The following is a 16107-nucleotide window of genomic DNA, read 5'->3' on the forward strand; positions in this document are numbered from 1 at the left end:
GGGAGGGCTGTGTGTGTGTGTGTGTGTGTGTGTGAGACGGGCAGACGGGGGCAGTGCCGCTGGCCATGACCCGCAGAGCCAGTAAGAACTGGGCCGAGCGGGAGATCCGGGGGCTGTTGGCCGTGTGGCAGGAGCGGGAGGTGCAGGAGCAGCTCGCGGGGGCCGTGAGGAACCGGGAGGTGTTCCTGGGTATCTCCCACAGTCTGCAGCGGCTCGGGGTGCAGCGGGACTGGAAGCAATGCCGCGCCAAGGTGAAGAACCTCAAGTACGAGTACCGCAGTATGGTGAGCCGGCGGCGGGTGGGCCGGCGGGGCAAGGCCATGCGCTTCTACCAGGAGATGGACTCTGTGCTGGGCCGCCGGCCCCCACCCCAGCCCCAGGCCTCGGGCCTACTCGGGGAGCACCTCAATGTGGTCATCAAAGAGGAGGAGGAGGCGGAGGACAGTGCGTCCGCGCAGCCGCCGGACTTTGTCACAGGTAACAAAACCCCCCCCTCGGCTGCCGTGTGTGTGTCTGTGTGTGTGTCTGTCTGTCTGTGTGTGTGTCTGTCTGTGTGTCTCTGTCTGTGTGTGTGTGTGTGTGTCTGTCTGTCTGTGTCTCTGTCTGTCTGTGTGTCTCTGTCTGTGTGTGTCTGTCTGTGTGTGTGTGTGTGTGTCTGTCTGTCTGTGTCTCTGTCTGTCTGTGTGTCTCTGTCTGTGTGTGTCTGTCTGTGTGTGTGTGTCTGTCTGTCTGTGTCTCTGTCTGTCTGTGTGTCTCTGTCTGTGTGTGTCTGTCTGTGTGTCTGTGTGTGTGCCTCTGTGTGTGTGTCTTTGTCTGTGTGTCTCTGTCTGTGTGTCTCTGTCTGTGTGTGCCTCTCTGTGTGTGTCTCTGTCTCTGTGTCTCTGTCTGTGTGTGTGTCTGTGTGTGTGTGTGTGTATCTGTTAGTGTCTGTCTGTCAGTGTGTGTGTCTGTGTCTCTCTGTGTGTGTGTGTGTGTTCCATTGTGTATGTGAGTTGTGTGTGTCTGTCTGTGTGTGTGTGTGTTCCATTGTGTATGCGTGTGTGTGTCTGTCCGTGTGTGTGTGTGTGTGTGTGTGTGTGTGTGTGTGTCAGTGTGTGTGTGTGTGTTCTCTGTTTGTCTATTTTGTGTGTGTGTGTGTGTGTGTGTAAGACCCCAAGACGGAGGAGCAGGAGTCGGCCATTCAGCCCCTCGAGCCTGTGCCCCGCCATCTGATAAGATCGTGGCTGATCTTCAAACCTAATTCCATTTACTCGCCCAATCCCCATATCCATTAATCCCTCCGTCCTTTAGGTCAGGGGCGGGCAATTATTTTGGCTGGCGGGCCACTTCACGAGTTTTGCTAAACTTTGTGGGCCACACACTTAATATACATGCAAATGCTTAATAATAGCTCAAAGTCAAGTCTTGCACATGCATAAAATAAAGTCTATATCATTGACATTCATTAAAATTAGGTTAAATNAAAAATAATTCATTGAGCAGATATTTATTCGATATTTATTCACATATTAATGGGAATGTGAGAAGCTCACTCAATGGGAAGAATGAAAGCGCTGATGTGTGTTAACCAGACAACTGAAGTCAGGCATCGTCTCCGTTGTTGCAATGCGGAGTACTGCTGCAAGGTGGTCATCAGTCATCACAGATCTATGTTTTGATTTATTGAATTTCATCACAGAAAATGTTTCCTCGCATGTATATGTTGATTCAAACAGCACAAGCATCCTCCGGGCATGAGCCTTTATTTTCGGAAAGGTATATTCATTAAGAGAGGCGTAAAAACTGGGAAGTGGCACTGATTTGAATTGCTCCACAAGTAATGGATCACATTGCAGGTCAATAAGCTCGAGCTAGAGGTCAATTGGGGCTTTGTCAACATCAAATGAGAAAGGTGAAGAGACCAAAGACAGGTCATTTTTGATCAAATTGAAATTCTTGAATCGGCGAGAAAATTCGGCATGTAAGTCAAGTAGTGATAAAGTATACTTTTTAGGCTTTGATCGCAAACAGTAATCTGCTGAAAAGTTGGAAAGTGGGCGAACTGCCTGTTTCCTATCCGACTCGATAAAATAAATCATTTCGTCATAAATGACTTGACACTGCAATACAAATCGTGCACAGAGCCCCCCTTCCGTTGCAGCTTTGAATTCATGTGGCCCATGATATCAACGGCAAATGCGAAATTAGAGAGCCAATTCACATCATTCAGCTGTGGGAAATCCGAATCTTTTTGTTTCATGTCCAAAAATAAATCAATCTCTGTTTTCAGTTCCCACACTCTTTTCAAGACCTTTCCTAAACTAAGCCATCTTACATCCGTGTGATACAGAACATCCATGTGCTCGGATTCCAATTCCTCAAGCAGAGTTACAAATTGCCTGTGGTTTGATTCTCTTGGTCGAATGTAGTTGACCACTTTCGTAACTACGTCCACAACATTGCTTAGTTTTAGAACACTCTTACAGAAGACCTCTTGGTGGATAATGCAGTGTAGAAAAACAGTATTCTGTTCTAGATTTGTTTCTTTGACTTGATCTTGAATTCTTTTTAGTAACCCGACATTTTTGGCTGTCAGATTTAGGCTCCCATTGGTGGTCACATTCACCAAATTTTCCACTCCACTCCTAATATTAAGATACACTTATTTACTGCCTCCAACAAAAAGTCTTCTTCAGTTGTCGTATCTTTCATTGATTGCATTGATGCCAATTCTCCTGTGAGCTCAAAATGTTTGGTGATACCTCGAATAAAAATTATCGACTGGGCTGTGTCTTTGACATCGAGTGCCAGTGAAAAACACGCAAAATTGCTTACTTTATTTTGTAACTGCAGCCTGTTTTTATTTTCTTTCTTCATTTTATTTTTTAATTTATTTTATTTTGTTTTATTTTCCACACACACACTGGTTAAAAAATTTTTAAAATTTTTTTTTAATTCCATTCTTTGTTGAATATTCGGCTTTCAGCGTCCACTTTCCGCTTCTCTGATAAACTCATTTCGAATTGACGTCCTCTTCGGTGAAAAGTATTGCCGCGGTTGCCGTGCGCTCGTGTTTGAAAATTTGCCGATCCGTACATTTCCGACGATAGCCTGATTCAACACTTAAGGGAGCGCGCGCACAACTAAGCAGTGTGATTGGCCGATGTTCCCGGTCTGATTCAAATGCGAAATTTGTGGGATTTTCTGGGACTGAACCAACTATAATTTTTTCTATTACTAGACACAATGACAGGCCAGATAGCATCATTTGGCGGGCCGGATATGGCCTGTGGGCCGAATTTTGCCCATCCCTGCTTTAGATAGTGTGTGTGTGTTCTGTGTGGTGTGTGTGTGTGTGTCCTGTGTAAGTGCACGTTCTGTGTGTGTGTGTGTTCTGCATATGCTTGCAGTCTTATCTATCTGTTTGAATTCTACGCATGTGTGTATTCCTTGTGTGTGTGGGTTCCTTAATTGTGTATGTTCGTTCTATGTGGGTGTATTCTGTGTGTGTGAGTCTCTCTCTGCATGTGAGTGGGTGTGAGTATCTCAGGTTGTGTCTGTGTGTGTGTGTGTATTTGTGTGTGTGTCTCTCTCTCTCGGTGTTTCTGTCTGTGAGTGTCTCTCTCTGGATGTCTGTGTGCAATGGCTCCGAGAAGCAGGGGTTAGTGACCTCCTGGAGTCCCACAATCAGGACACTGGCGAACTTGCCGAGCAATGCTGCTGTTTGGCAGATCTCATCTTCAAACTTAGTGCTGGGTGGAAACTGAACATTCGCCCTTTCGGGCCTGGGCTGGTGTTTAGTTTTGTCAAGTGTGTAAAGTGTGTCTCTCAGTAGCACAAATCAACTCTCCGCAATTTACCCCCAAATTTGGCAAATTCCCACAATTTTGGACAAATATTTCCGCATTTTTCTAATGGACCTGGTGATAGGGAGTGAAGAGTTTGTGAATGTGAGACGGAAAGAAGGGGCAGGAGATCAGACGTAAATTAATAAGAGTGTTTGGCATAGTCACAGGCATGGGTGGTGATAAAACAGTAAAGGGAAGGAATAGAACATGCAGAGGCGGTTCCCAAACCTATAATAGCCCTGGGGTATCAAGCTTAACCTGGCCCTGCACACTAAGTGCAAGTTGATGCTTGTGCGTGTACATGGGTATGTCTGTGTTTCAATGTCTGGGTGTATATATGCTTATGGGCATGGGTGCATGTGTGTATGTGTACATGTATGTGTGCGCGCGTATGTGAGCAGGTGTATGTATACGTGTGTGTATGCATGTATGTGTGCATGTGCTGGTGATGCTGTGACGGTGGGTATTGTGAACAATGAGATCAAATGAACCTACCTTATGTCAAAACGCATCAAAGTGCACTCGCTGCAGCGAGACACTGCGTGGAGATTAGAGCGTCACAGCCAGTGTGTGTGTGTGTGAGCGAGTGTGTGTGAACATGCGAGTGTGAGCGAGCGTGTGACTGGGTGAGTGAGTGTGGGTGCGAGTGAGTGTGAGAGACAGTCCCCATCCCCTTTGACACTGCCCCTCGCAGCGGATTTCGTCTAATTGCTGACGTGCAGCTGCCTCTAGTTTCTGAGCTGGGCTGAACCACTCACTAGGATTGACAGCCTGTGATTCAGAATAAATTGATGTGTTTGTGGGAAGCAGCCGCTCTGCTGGAGTGGGTTTGCACTGAATGTGGTGCTACACTTTGATGTGTCATCACAAACCTCCCCCAGCACTGGCAGCAACAACAACGACGACAAATTATACTTGTATAGCGTCCTTCACGTCACTAACTTCCCCCCAGCTCTGACCAGCACAGACACAGAGACGCCACTCACACTTTCAGCCTGAACATCAAGTCTTTTAAAATGTAACCAGAGGGTTTGTAGCAAATTGTTAATTTCAGTCGGAATTTGGAGAAAAAAAACCTTTTTTTTTCTGCCATGCCCTTCAAGAAAGTGGCTTCTGTATTGAGACTGAATTTACGAATTGTGAAAAATTGTTTTAAGATTCGAGCCACTTGTGTTCAGGCTGAGACCGAGAGGTTAGGGTCTGTGAGACTGAGAGTTTATCTTGTGTGGGTTACGCGCAGGTTTAGACAGTAAGAATGATACCAACTCTGAATAATGAACAACCAACTAGTGACTCTTTGGAGGGGGGGGCAGGAGGGGGGGATCTCCTTGGAGCTGAATTGGCTTCAAGGTGACATGTTTGGCAACAGAATGTCAAAATTGAGCCAGCCCCAGTGATGGTCTCGGTGGTCCAGGCCTCGAGCCAGACGGATCCGCAGTAAAAACACAGTGAGCCTGGCTCATTGGCAGGACATGGAAGGGCAGACCAGTCCCTGGGGGCAGGGAGCCATCCCACTCTGCTCCTGTAAGCCAAAGCCCTAAAGGGTAGAGTGGTTCAAACTGGACAAGCAGCGGTAAAGCTTGCCAGACGGTGCTCTCAATGGTTACTATGCGGTTTTAGCTGGTTAGACTCCAGCAGTTACCCCAACAAACACCTATGGGTCCCCAAGCCTCGGCTCTTGCCAACCTGCGCCTAATACTTTCCACAATTAGGTAATTCCACAATGCATCCCTCCAGAAAGAGAGTGCGCATTCCATTCCCACAATCTATCTCTGGGATTCCCAAATGTAGATGGGATACACGGAATTCTCAGTTTGATTTGGATACTCTTTAAGCGCGGTGATGGTTTTCCGCATGTGTCTGATACCGGGCTGACCGAAAAAAAATGATGATTGGATGATGTTTCATGGGCTGGTAACATACCCGCCCTGAGCAGAACTTTGAGCTCACAGTCTAGGCTAATACTCCAGTGCAGCGCTGGGGAAGTGCCACATTGTCGGGAGAGGCTTATGAACCTAGAGCAAAATTGACTGAGCCACACACACACACACACACAGAGCTGGGACAGGCAGGATTACACACAGGCGGGGCAGCGAGGCAGCTGGGACACAGTCCGCCAGATGAGTCAAACAAGCTGAGAAGAAGAGATGGAGTGGGGGCAGCTGGGGGGATGGATTACTGTATGAGGCTGCTCACCGCCTGTAACTCTTAAACCTCCAGCGTGTAGTCTCCAGCTACCTGCAGACAGCACCGAGGGCGACGACCAGGAGGTAGACAAACCCCTGTACACACCTGCAGAGCGGCCTGGACTGGACAGCATCACAGGTACCAGCCTGTGATTCAAGAGGGTTCTGGATTCCAGGTGGAGTCTTGTAGCCTAGTGGTTAGTTTGCTCGCCTTGCAAGTGAGAGGACCCGGGTTTGATTCCCAGGCAGGGCAAATCCTTAGGCAAGTTTCCTTACTCCACACACCTCTGGTTATCTAGCAGTAAGTACGAATCTGGTTGCTAGTTGATTGGCGGCTTGCTTTCCGGACGTAATAATCATTCAAAATCCACAACTGTTTTTTGGGACACTGCTGTGTGCAATTGGCTGCTGTGTTTTGCCCACAAAAATATACAGACAATTCACTTTACAATGTGCAACAACAAGAAATTACATTTGTAAAGTATCTTTCACGTCGAGAGGACATCCCAAGGTACTGGATCTCCTCCAACGTCCGTATATTCTGTGAAGCCCTTTTGAGACGTCTCAAACGACGTGATAAGGTGCTGTATCAAATGCAATGATTATTATTTTGTTCAAGTCCCATATTGTGGACTAGGCCGATGCTCCAGTACAGTAATGGGGGGGAGTGCTATATCATCTGAGGTGCCATCCTACAGACGAGATGAGATGTTAAACTGAGGTCCCATCTTACATCTGTTCCGGTGGATGTTAAACATCCTGCAGCACGATAAAAGAAGGGAGTTCCTCCCTGTGTCCCGGACAATATTCCCCAGAGAGAAAAAAACCCTGTTCATTCACTTCATTGCTGTATAAGAAACATTGCTGTGTGCAAATGAAATACACAGTCACTACACTTTGTAGTTAGTCCTTTGAGAGATTTAAACATCTTAGCTGGATAAAATGCCAGGATTATTAGTTTTGAGATTTCATCTGCTGATTCTCTGGAGAGCTCTAAACAATGGCCAAGTGGCTGTTATTTTATCCACATAACAGCAATCAATATTAAATAGAAGTTTATTGGTATCTGACTGCATCCGACAGTCCATTCCTCATTCACTATACATGGGGGTTAGTGGTTTGAATGTTAGGTGAGGGAGGCACTGTATAATTGAGGAAGTGTTGAGCTGTGCTTATTTATTTCTCTCTCTGCCCCCCCCCCACCCCCAGCCGAGACAGAGGGGCCTGTGGAGGAGCAGAGGCTGAACACAGTCTCTGAGGATCCGGCAACAACGAGCCCGAAAGAGCCAGAACCTCAGCAGGAACAGCAGCATGGTGTGTACATTACAATATGTGCAATACAGTTTGTACAGTAATCTGTGCAGTACAGCGTGTGCAGTCGTGTGTGCAGCAATGTATGCAGGACAGTGTGCAGTAATGTGCACAGTGCAGTAATGTGGGCAGTTTGCTGGTCGAATGTTTAACTTTTTTCTGTGTATGTTGTGTAAGCAGGACGAAAACCTGGGCAAGTTTCTTTACTCCACACGCCTAATAATAATCCCTCCAAAACAAGAACCAATAATAAATTGGTCATTTTCAATCCACAACTGTTTGTGGGACATTGCTGTGCGCAATTGGCTGCTGCGTTTCGCCCACAAATATACAGTCAATTCACTTTACAGTTATTCTGTGAAGCGCTTTGAGACGTCGAGAAGACATGAAGAGCGCTATAGCAAATGCTAGGATTATTATTATAGTAATGCGTACAGTGTGTGCAGTAATGTGTACAGTACAGTGTGTGAGGTAATGCAGACATGAGGTCCCCACAGCTAGCACTGCTCAAAAGAGCAGTGGGGCCAGGATTGGGGATCAGATTCTCTTATCTTTCTGTTTCTCTTCCCCCCCACCCACCACACACACTCTCTCACTCTCTCTCCATCAATAACTTATTTCTCTTTTTTTCTCTCTCTCCATCAGTAATCTCTTTTCTCTCTCTCTCTCCGTCACTAATCTCTGTCACTAATCTCTCTCTCTTTCTTCGTCACTAATCTCTCCCTCTCTCACACTCTCTCTTAGATTCCTCAAGTCCGAGGAAGCGTCTGAGGCCTAAGAAGGGCAGCTTGTTGCAGCGACACCTGGGCACCATTATCAGCAGTTTCCTGGATTACCAGCGCAAAGCTGAGGAGCGCTTCTACAAGTGGGAGGAGGAGCGGCGACGGGAAGAGCGGGAGCACGAAATGCGCATCATCCAACTGCTCCTGGATCACTCCCGGTGCTCGCTCTCGCACACCCCTGACAGTCCCGAATACCTCCAGCACCACAGTCACGTCTTCACACCTCCCCCGTCCAACAACTAGCCTGTCCCTACCCACAACCTGCTCCACTCCATCTTGCCCTGACCCACTCTCTCGCCCACCCTGTCACACTCACTACCCTACCCACCCTGCACACCCACTCCGCCCCGTCTACCCTGCCTTACTTTGCCCTGCCCACTCTGGTTGTGCCACACCCGCCCCGCTTCCCGATCCCAACCACACCGTGCCCGGCTCCAACAGCCCAACGAGAGAATCCCGGCAAATCACAGTGATCGGATAAAACGGACAAGGAATTTGGTGGGTCGGGGGGGGGGGGGGGGAGGTTGTTGCTGGGGCATTAAAGGGAGATGATTCTTTCAGAGACATGAGCTAAAGCTCAGCATTTTTATACCTCCCAATGGCCCCAGCGACAAAATGTGACTGAGCCTCAGAGCTGTGAGGGCCACAGCCACGAGGTTTACCCTGAGTCCACACAGCTCAGGCCGTGAACGGCTATTGGCCTCCAGGGGCCCCCCAACATTCCCCCCCCCCCCTCGCATCCCAGGCCTGGAATCGCTTCTCGTGCTCTCAGTCTTGGGATCAGACGATGGAGCTGAATTCTCCATGATTCTTTAACTTGAAATAATTTTTTTTTAAAATGCAGCCTCCAGTGTGGGGCTGCTCGCTGTGGCCTCAGTGCGGAGCTGCTCGTTGCGGCCTCGGTGCGGAGCTGCTCGCTGCGGCTTCGGTGCGGAGCTGCTCACTGCGGCCTCGGTGAGGAGCTGCTCGCTGCGGCCTCGGTGAGGAGCTGCTCGCTGCGGCCATGGTGTGGAGCTGCTCACTGCGGCCTCGGTGAGGAACTGCTCGCTGCGGCCTCGGTGCGGAGCTGCTTGCTGCAGCCTTAGTGTGGAGCTGCTCACCGTGGCCTCAGTGCAGAGCTACTCGCTGTGGCCTCAGTGCAGAGCTGCTCGCTGTAGCCGCAGTGGCTGACACCATTCAGTGAGCCATTGGAGGACTGATTGACGGGGCCCTCCCCACTGGTACAGCCAGGCTGGCTCATCGGCAGGACTTGGAGCATCAAATACCAGTCACTGGGGGCAGGGACTCTTCCCATTCAGCTCCTGTTAACTTTGCAAGCAAAAGCCCTGACAGCTAGCGTGATGGGTTTCTACATGTGTCAGACACCTGGCTGATTACAACGATGGGTTTCCACGTATATCAAGACGCCCGGTTGATCACGGAGATGGGTTTACCCGTCGGTCAGATACCTGGCTGATCACAGTGGGACGGAGTTGAAGTTGGAGCAAATTGAACTTAAGGAAGGTGGTAAATAATATCCAGAGCCCTTCCTCCTAATGAATGCCCAAGAAATGGGAACAAATGGGCTGAAGTGTCTTCATCCAAGCGTCTCTATGGAGCCAGGACAGGATGATGCCCTCCGCGGAGGGATTAACACTCGGCCACACATGTTGACAAATGAAGGATAGACATGAGGGGAGGGGAGAACGTCAGTGGATAGCGCTTAGAGATGTACGACCGGGGATGTATGTAGCTCTGTTATTTTCTCTGGTTTTTCCCCCGTACATCCCCGGCACATACTACGGTACCGAGACAAGAGTAAGGATTACAAAGAGTAATGTACGTGACTGTATATCACTGTGGTTGTTGGAATATGTGTATCACTCGTTTCCCCGTCAAACATTATGTAAATAGATTCCCCCAGACCATTCTCTTCATTCATTAAAAGTTATTACAACCCAGATGGCTGTGCAGCTGCTCAATGACCGAACAGCGATGCGTTCTGTCCCCGGGATAGTCTTGTAGTGTAGTGGTTAGTGCGCTCGCCTCACAAGCGAGAAGACCCTGGTTCGATTCCTGAGTGAAGCGAGACCTTAGGCAAGTTTCCTTACTCCATATGCCTCTGTTCACCTCGCAGTAAGTAGGAACCCGATTGTTAGTCAATTGACGGGTCGTTTTCCAGGGTTAATAATCCCCACCCCAAAACAATTTGACGTCACTCAATTCATGATTTTTTGTGGGACACTTAAGCAATTGGCTGCCGCGTTTCACCCATAAAATATAGTCAATCCACTTTAAAATATATCCTGTGAAGCGCTTTGAGACATCTCAACAGTGTGATGTGATAAGGCGTTCAAAGAAATCAGAGGCTCCGTCCCTTGTATAAAACGTTAAACCAAGGTTCTGTCTGCCTGTTTGGAAAAGAGAAGGGAGTTTGTCCTCGGATCTACACAAACATAATTTGAATGTTGACACAAAGGGTCTCAATCGGGTGGGCAATTATTTTGGCTGGTGGGCCACTTCACGAGTTTCACTAAGCTTCGCGGGCCACACACTTAATATAGATGCAAATGCTTAATAATAACTCAAAATCAAGTCTTCCACTTGTATATAAAATGCGTAAAATAAAGTCTATATAATTGACATTCATTAAAATTAGGTTAAATTAAAAAAAACTCATTGAGCAGACATTTAGTTGATATTTATTCGTTTATTCACATATAATGGGAATGTGAGAAGCTCACTCAATGGGAAGAATGAAAGCGCTGATGTGCGTTAACCAGATAATTGAAGTCAGGCATCGTCTCCATTGTTGCAATGTGGAGTACTGCTGCAAGGTGGTCATCAGTCATCACAGATCTATGTTTTGATTTATTGAATTCCATCACAGAAAATGTTTCCTCACATATGTATGTTGATCCAAACAGCACAAGCATCCTCCGGGCATGAGCCTTTATTTTCGGAAAGGTATATTCATTAAGAGAGGCGTAAAAACTGGGAAGTGGCACCAAATTTATCTGTAGCACCAGGAGAAACTCCCTTCTCTTTTCGAAAAATATCACGAGATCTTTAACATGCACTTGAACAGACGAGATGAGACATTGGTTTAATGTCCCATCCAAAAGATGACACCTTGAACAGAGCAGTGCGCTCCCACTACTACACTGGAATGTCAGCCAAAGCTGTGTTCTTAAAAGCTTCACATGGGGCTTGAACCCAGAGCCTTCTGACACAGAAGCAGGAATGTTACTAACTGAGCCATACTGACACAATTGTTAGTGTTAGCGACCAATGTGTCTTACACCCAGGTATTCAGAATCGTTTGCAGTAAGGGTTGCTGATTGGGGACGGGTGCAGAGAGAGAATTTGCTTTGAGTACAAAGAAATCCAATATATTTGATTAATCAAACAGGTGTTGGGATTTTTCTCCAGTCTGTTCCTTTTGTGTGAAAGATTACACAGAGAGTACTTGGTGCCGTCAGTTTCTGCCTTCCTCAGTTACTATCCAAGACAGAGTTGACGTTCACCATTGAGGTTGCGACTTATTGTGTGAGAAATACAAATTGGATTTTCAGCGAGGGAACTATTTTTAATCTTGACCTTCCAACTCGGGCCAATGTGTGCAAGGCGAAACTCTGCAGCTTCCAGCGAGAACTGCTTACTGGCTTTATTAAGGGTCACACTCCCTCTGGTTTTCCTGGCAGTGTGAGTGAGAGAGCAGCTCCCAGGATGTGTCCTGCTCCCAGGATCCTGTGATATTAGTGATTTGGTTGGTTTCTAGGGATGCAGAGTGAAGCAGTGAGCACTTTGCCTTCCATGTTCACTCTCTCCTGCTGGGTGGGGGAAAGGTGCCTTAACTGGCTTCTTCCTACAGTGACATCAGACAAGGTGACTCACCTTAACTCCAATTACTCTATTTTAAAAATATATTTATGTTAAAATACATATTCATATATATATATATTGAAATATTTAAATTAAAAAAATGTTCGTTTGGAATATCGGCAAAAAAAAGCAACATCACAAAAAATATTATTTTCACGTTTCACATGCAATGCTGCATGGAAATATGTCAGAGGGTGAACGTTCAGCACGGCTGGTACAGCGGTGCAACAGAAGACCAGCTGCTTAATAAACAAAATGTGATATAGAAACATCTTTCTCCTAATAACTCAAAGATGTCAGGCTTGAGGGAACCAAAGTTCCTTTTGTGTGCTACTTTTTTTCTTCTTTCTCAGCTCTGATTTCCTCTCCCGGTACCCTGACCTGCTGGTGATAATGTTGTAGCTGTTCAGATGTAAGCGGAGGATGTGTGAAGAGAGTCAGAGGAGTAAACATGGTTAAGAGAGCTTGTAAGAAATGCTCAGAAGGGTATTGTGTTGGACTCCCTCCCAGAAAGGGCTCCAGAGTTCAAACTCTGTAGCACTTTGACATTTACCCGTTTGCCCTCCCTGGGTAAGTTTTCCCTGTTCCCACCTGGTGCTACATGATGAGGAATGGGGTGGAAGAGGAAAGGGCAAAGGTGGGGTTCCTGTCAGGGGCTGTTCTGCCCTGTGAGAAACACACCGCGAAATGTATTTTGAGCAGCCGATGGAGAAGTCTTCTGCTCCCAAGGAAAGAGGCTGTGGGTTTGGAGAAGAAAGAGCAATCTTAATAGTGGAGAATTAAAGGAATAACGAAAGGCTTTGATTTCAATAATATCTGGCCGGCCTCCCTAACCTCATTTAAAAATGCTACAAAGCACAGCAGGCTTCCCTGAGGAAAATTATGTTGTCCGCCATTAGCCCATAACTGTGTAACAGTGGCAAGCGAGCTGAGGTCTGTCTCTCAGCCTCAGGAAATAATCTAAAAAGATTGAGATCAACTTCAAAATGCTTCAAAATTTGGACAGTAAAATCCCATCTTCCAGGATGTCCTTCTGACCTGAAAGGCGCTATATAAATCCAATTGGTTGCTGTTGTTGTTGACTAGTAATATCACTCCAACAGCAATGAGGCAAACGCGGCCACAATTCTTAAGAATAGGTCCTGTTCACTCTCTTTGTACTTCATGCGCATCTCACACTGCACCCTCCTTCCTACCCGGCAGCTCCCACTCTCTCTGGTGCTCTCTGTGTCCTCACTAACTGAATCTTTGGCTACTTCACTGTGCTGCTCCAAGCCCCAATGACCAAGGGCTCCACAAAAAGTCCCATTGAATTTCTATAACTCTGCACACATCTTAGTCAGTGTTTCAGGGGAAATGAGGTTCTCATGCCCCTCATGCCTCTGTTCTGTAAAATTCTATGAATCCAACAGCTTGTCAGCTATTGATTGGTGCACAGTCACAACTGCAATGACACTGGATATTGGACAATGCACTAAAGCCCCAAGGACTCTCAAGACATTGTAAGGGAGGAGCTTGCAATGTCTGAAGTTATTACTCCTAGCTTGTTTTAGATTGTCAGAAAACAGACCCCATTATTCAGTGCAACTCAAGTCGCAGCTAAAATGAACAGCAGGAGTGAGCAGAGGAGGTGCAGATAAGGAATGGATTGGAAGTATCAGTGTTCAATTCCCTCGCAGGATTAGTCACTTATCAGGCATTCACTCAATTTGAGCTGGAGGTCCATGATTGTTTAACCTGGAGTTTTGTTCACACCCAATGTTTACATCTTTGAAAGATCATGGCCTTCGTTTCTCCCCTGGAGAAGTGCAACTACGAGATTTCTGATCCAGTAACAGTGCAAATGACTGGTTTTAAGTTTCACATTTCCTTGTGACTCTCGCCCCATTGTTAGGCTGTCACCATCAGAGGATCTTGTCAGAATCATATTCACTGGAATTTGGTAGGATATAGATCCTAGAACATGAGTCTTGGCTGGTCTGAACGTGATGCTCAGTAAGTTTTCTAAATAATAAACCAGTAACTTTTTCATAGATTCTTATTTTTGCAAAACATAAAGATTACCGACCCAGGAGTCATCTCGTCTGAGTTACCAAGGTAGCCAGAATATTTTAAATAAATTTAAAGCAATCCATCAGGTGACACTTTGATCAATCTGATCAGCTTTGTAGATCAAAGCCTCTGTCACCAATGGTATTACTGTATAACATGCTTCTGAAGTCTACATCAAAAAACGGCCAGAGTTCATGGAGCAGAGGCAATGCATGTGCCAACAGTGCCTTGTAGTTGAGAAAAAAAACAGTCCCAGATCAAAGAGGCCCTTTTTCATCCCACCTGCTTATTGCTACTGCAGACCTTGTAACTATTTCTATTTAGGCAGTGCTCCAGTAATCAGGTTTGAGAGCTGGGCTGCCTCTTAGCAATTCCAAGGGCAATATTTGGGCTTTCTTCAACATGCCACAGTAAAGGTAGTTAATAATAATAATAATAATCCAAAGACTCACAAAGAACTCGCAAAAACTCTCAAATTGATCAATATCAGTGTTTTATAGGGAGCCAAGGGGCGGGTAGGCTTACCTTTACCTACTGATCCCAAACTATGGGTTCATCACAGAAGCTCAGTATCTTGCACAAAGATTCACTTTGAGTCTAACTGTAAACAGATGACATTGGCAGATCAGTGCAGAGGACCACAGTTATCAAGTTGCTGCAGAACTCTGCTTATATTGCTGTTGAATCTGAGCGTTGTTCTAAACCAGCCTACATTCGCAGAGCTTCTTTAACAAACAGTAGTATTCATGGCTGGAAAATAGTTATCTGGACCCAATGCAAAGAGACTTCTAAAAATATAAGTGACTTCTGGCTAACCTAGAATCTTGGTTAATAATCAACACTCCCTCCCCAAACTCATATCTCATCCATTGTGATTTACTGTTTGCTACACAATTTGGCACTTTTAAAAAAAAATCTGTTCATGACCTTGTGTGTTTGCTAAGGACTATTTCACAAGATACACTACTGGCTAATTGTGTGGTACTCAAGATCAAAATACAGTAACAACTGTTTTCCAAATCAAGCAATTGCTCTTAATTATTAACCATTTCAGGCACCTTCTGTTTCCAGGCATAAACGATGAAGATATAGTCAGACCAAGGCGTTGAAAGCAATAACTCTCCAGCTTTTGACCTTGCAGTTCAGCACTGGGTAAATGCAGCTGGGTAAATGCATTCAACTAACAACAAAGAACAACTGTTACTCAAGTGTCTGTCAGGCTCAGTTAGTAGCATTCTTACCGCTGGATCAGAATGTCAGGGGTTTAATCCCCATGTGAGGACTTTGAACTAACCCTCCAGTGCAGTGTTAGGAGAGTGCTGCATTACTGGGGGTGCTATCCTTCGGATGTTAAACTAATGTTCTGTCCTGCGTATTCAGGTTAAAGATTCCATGATACTACTTGAATAGAGAAGGAAGGTTATCCTGGTGTCCAAGCCAACGATCCCTCAGTTAAATTAATCATTCACTTCATGGCTATTTGTGGGAAATTGTTGTGCCCAAATTGGCTGTCACACTGGCCTACAAAATACACAGTCATGACAATAACAGTTACATTTATATAGCGCTCTTCACATAGGACAGGGTTCTCCAACTGACCGATCTAGGTGTCGCTTTCGTTCAGGATCAAAAAGCCGAGAGGAAGGAACGATGGAACTGAGACAGATAGATGGTTATTGAGCTCACAGAAGCTCCAAATGCATTGTCAGAGAGGTGCCATCTTTCGCATGAGATATTAAACCTGGCTCCTGCCTAGGTGTATGTTAAAGACCCCACAACATCATCGGAAAAGAGAGTTTTTCTCTCTCCTGGTATCCTGGCCAACCAACCCCCAGATAAACGGATCTATGGACTCATGGCTGTTTGTGAGATTTTGCTGTGAGTAAACAGTTTTCTACAAAAAAAACACAGTCACTACACTTGATAACAATTACTTTTTTGAATTGGTGAAATAAAAACAGAAGTCGCTGGGAACGTTCAGCGGGTCAGGCAGCAGAATCTCTGGCGAAAGGTCATGGACCTGAAACGTAACCCACTTTCATTCTCTCCATAGATGCTGCCTGACCCTCTGAGTGTTTCCAGCCA

At 46.1% G+C, this 16107-nt stretch overlaps 1 protein-coding gene across 1 annotated transcript; it reads left to right on the top strand.

The window, feature by feature from the left end:
- On the top strand, positions 1–8592 carry LOC103174852 (myb/SANT-like DNA-binding domain-containing protein 1). The gene is made up of 4 exons (XM_007887436.2): positions 1–477; positions 6048–6152; positions 7223–7327; positions 8069–8592. Exons 1-4 carry the CDS (start codon positions 66–68, stop codon positions 8347–8349), a joined length of 903 nt encoding a protein of 300 aa, XP_007885627.1. The 5' UTR covers positions 1–65; the 3' UTR covers positions 8350–8592.
- Positions 8593–16107: the final 7515 nt, after the last annotated feature.

Source organism: Callorhinchus milii, unplaced genomic scaffold, assembly GCF_018977255.1.
Source record: "Callorhinchus milii isolate IMCB2004 unplaced genomic scaffold, IMCB_Cmil_1.0 Scaffold17, whole genome shotgun sequence".
Lineage (NCBI taxonomy): Eukaryota > Metazoa > Chordata > Chondrichthyes > Chimaeriformes > Callorhinchidae > Callorhinchus > Callorhinchus milii.

Excerpts from the sequence above, each read along its gene's own strand:
- LOC103174852 (XM_007887436.2), top strand. The coding sequence starts at position 66 with ATGACCCGCAGAGCCAGTAAGAACTGGGCCGAGCGGGAGATCCGGGGG. Across the intron at positions 6,153-7,222 it reads TGGACTGGACAGCATCACAG|CCGAGACAGAGGGGCCTGTG; the intron begins GTACCAGCCTGT and ends CCCCACCCCCAG. Across the intron at positions 7,328-8,068 it reads TCAGCAGGAACAGCAGCATG|ATTCCTCAAGTCCGAGGAAG; the intron begins GTGTGTACATTA and ends ACTCTCTCTTAG.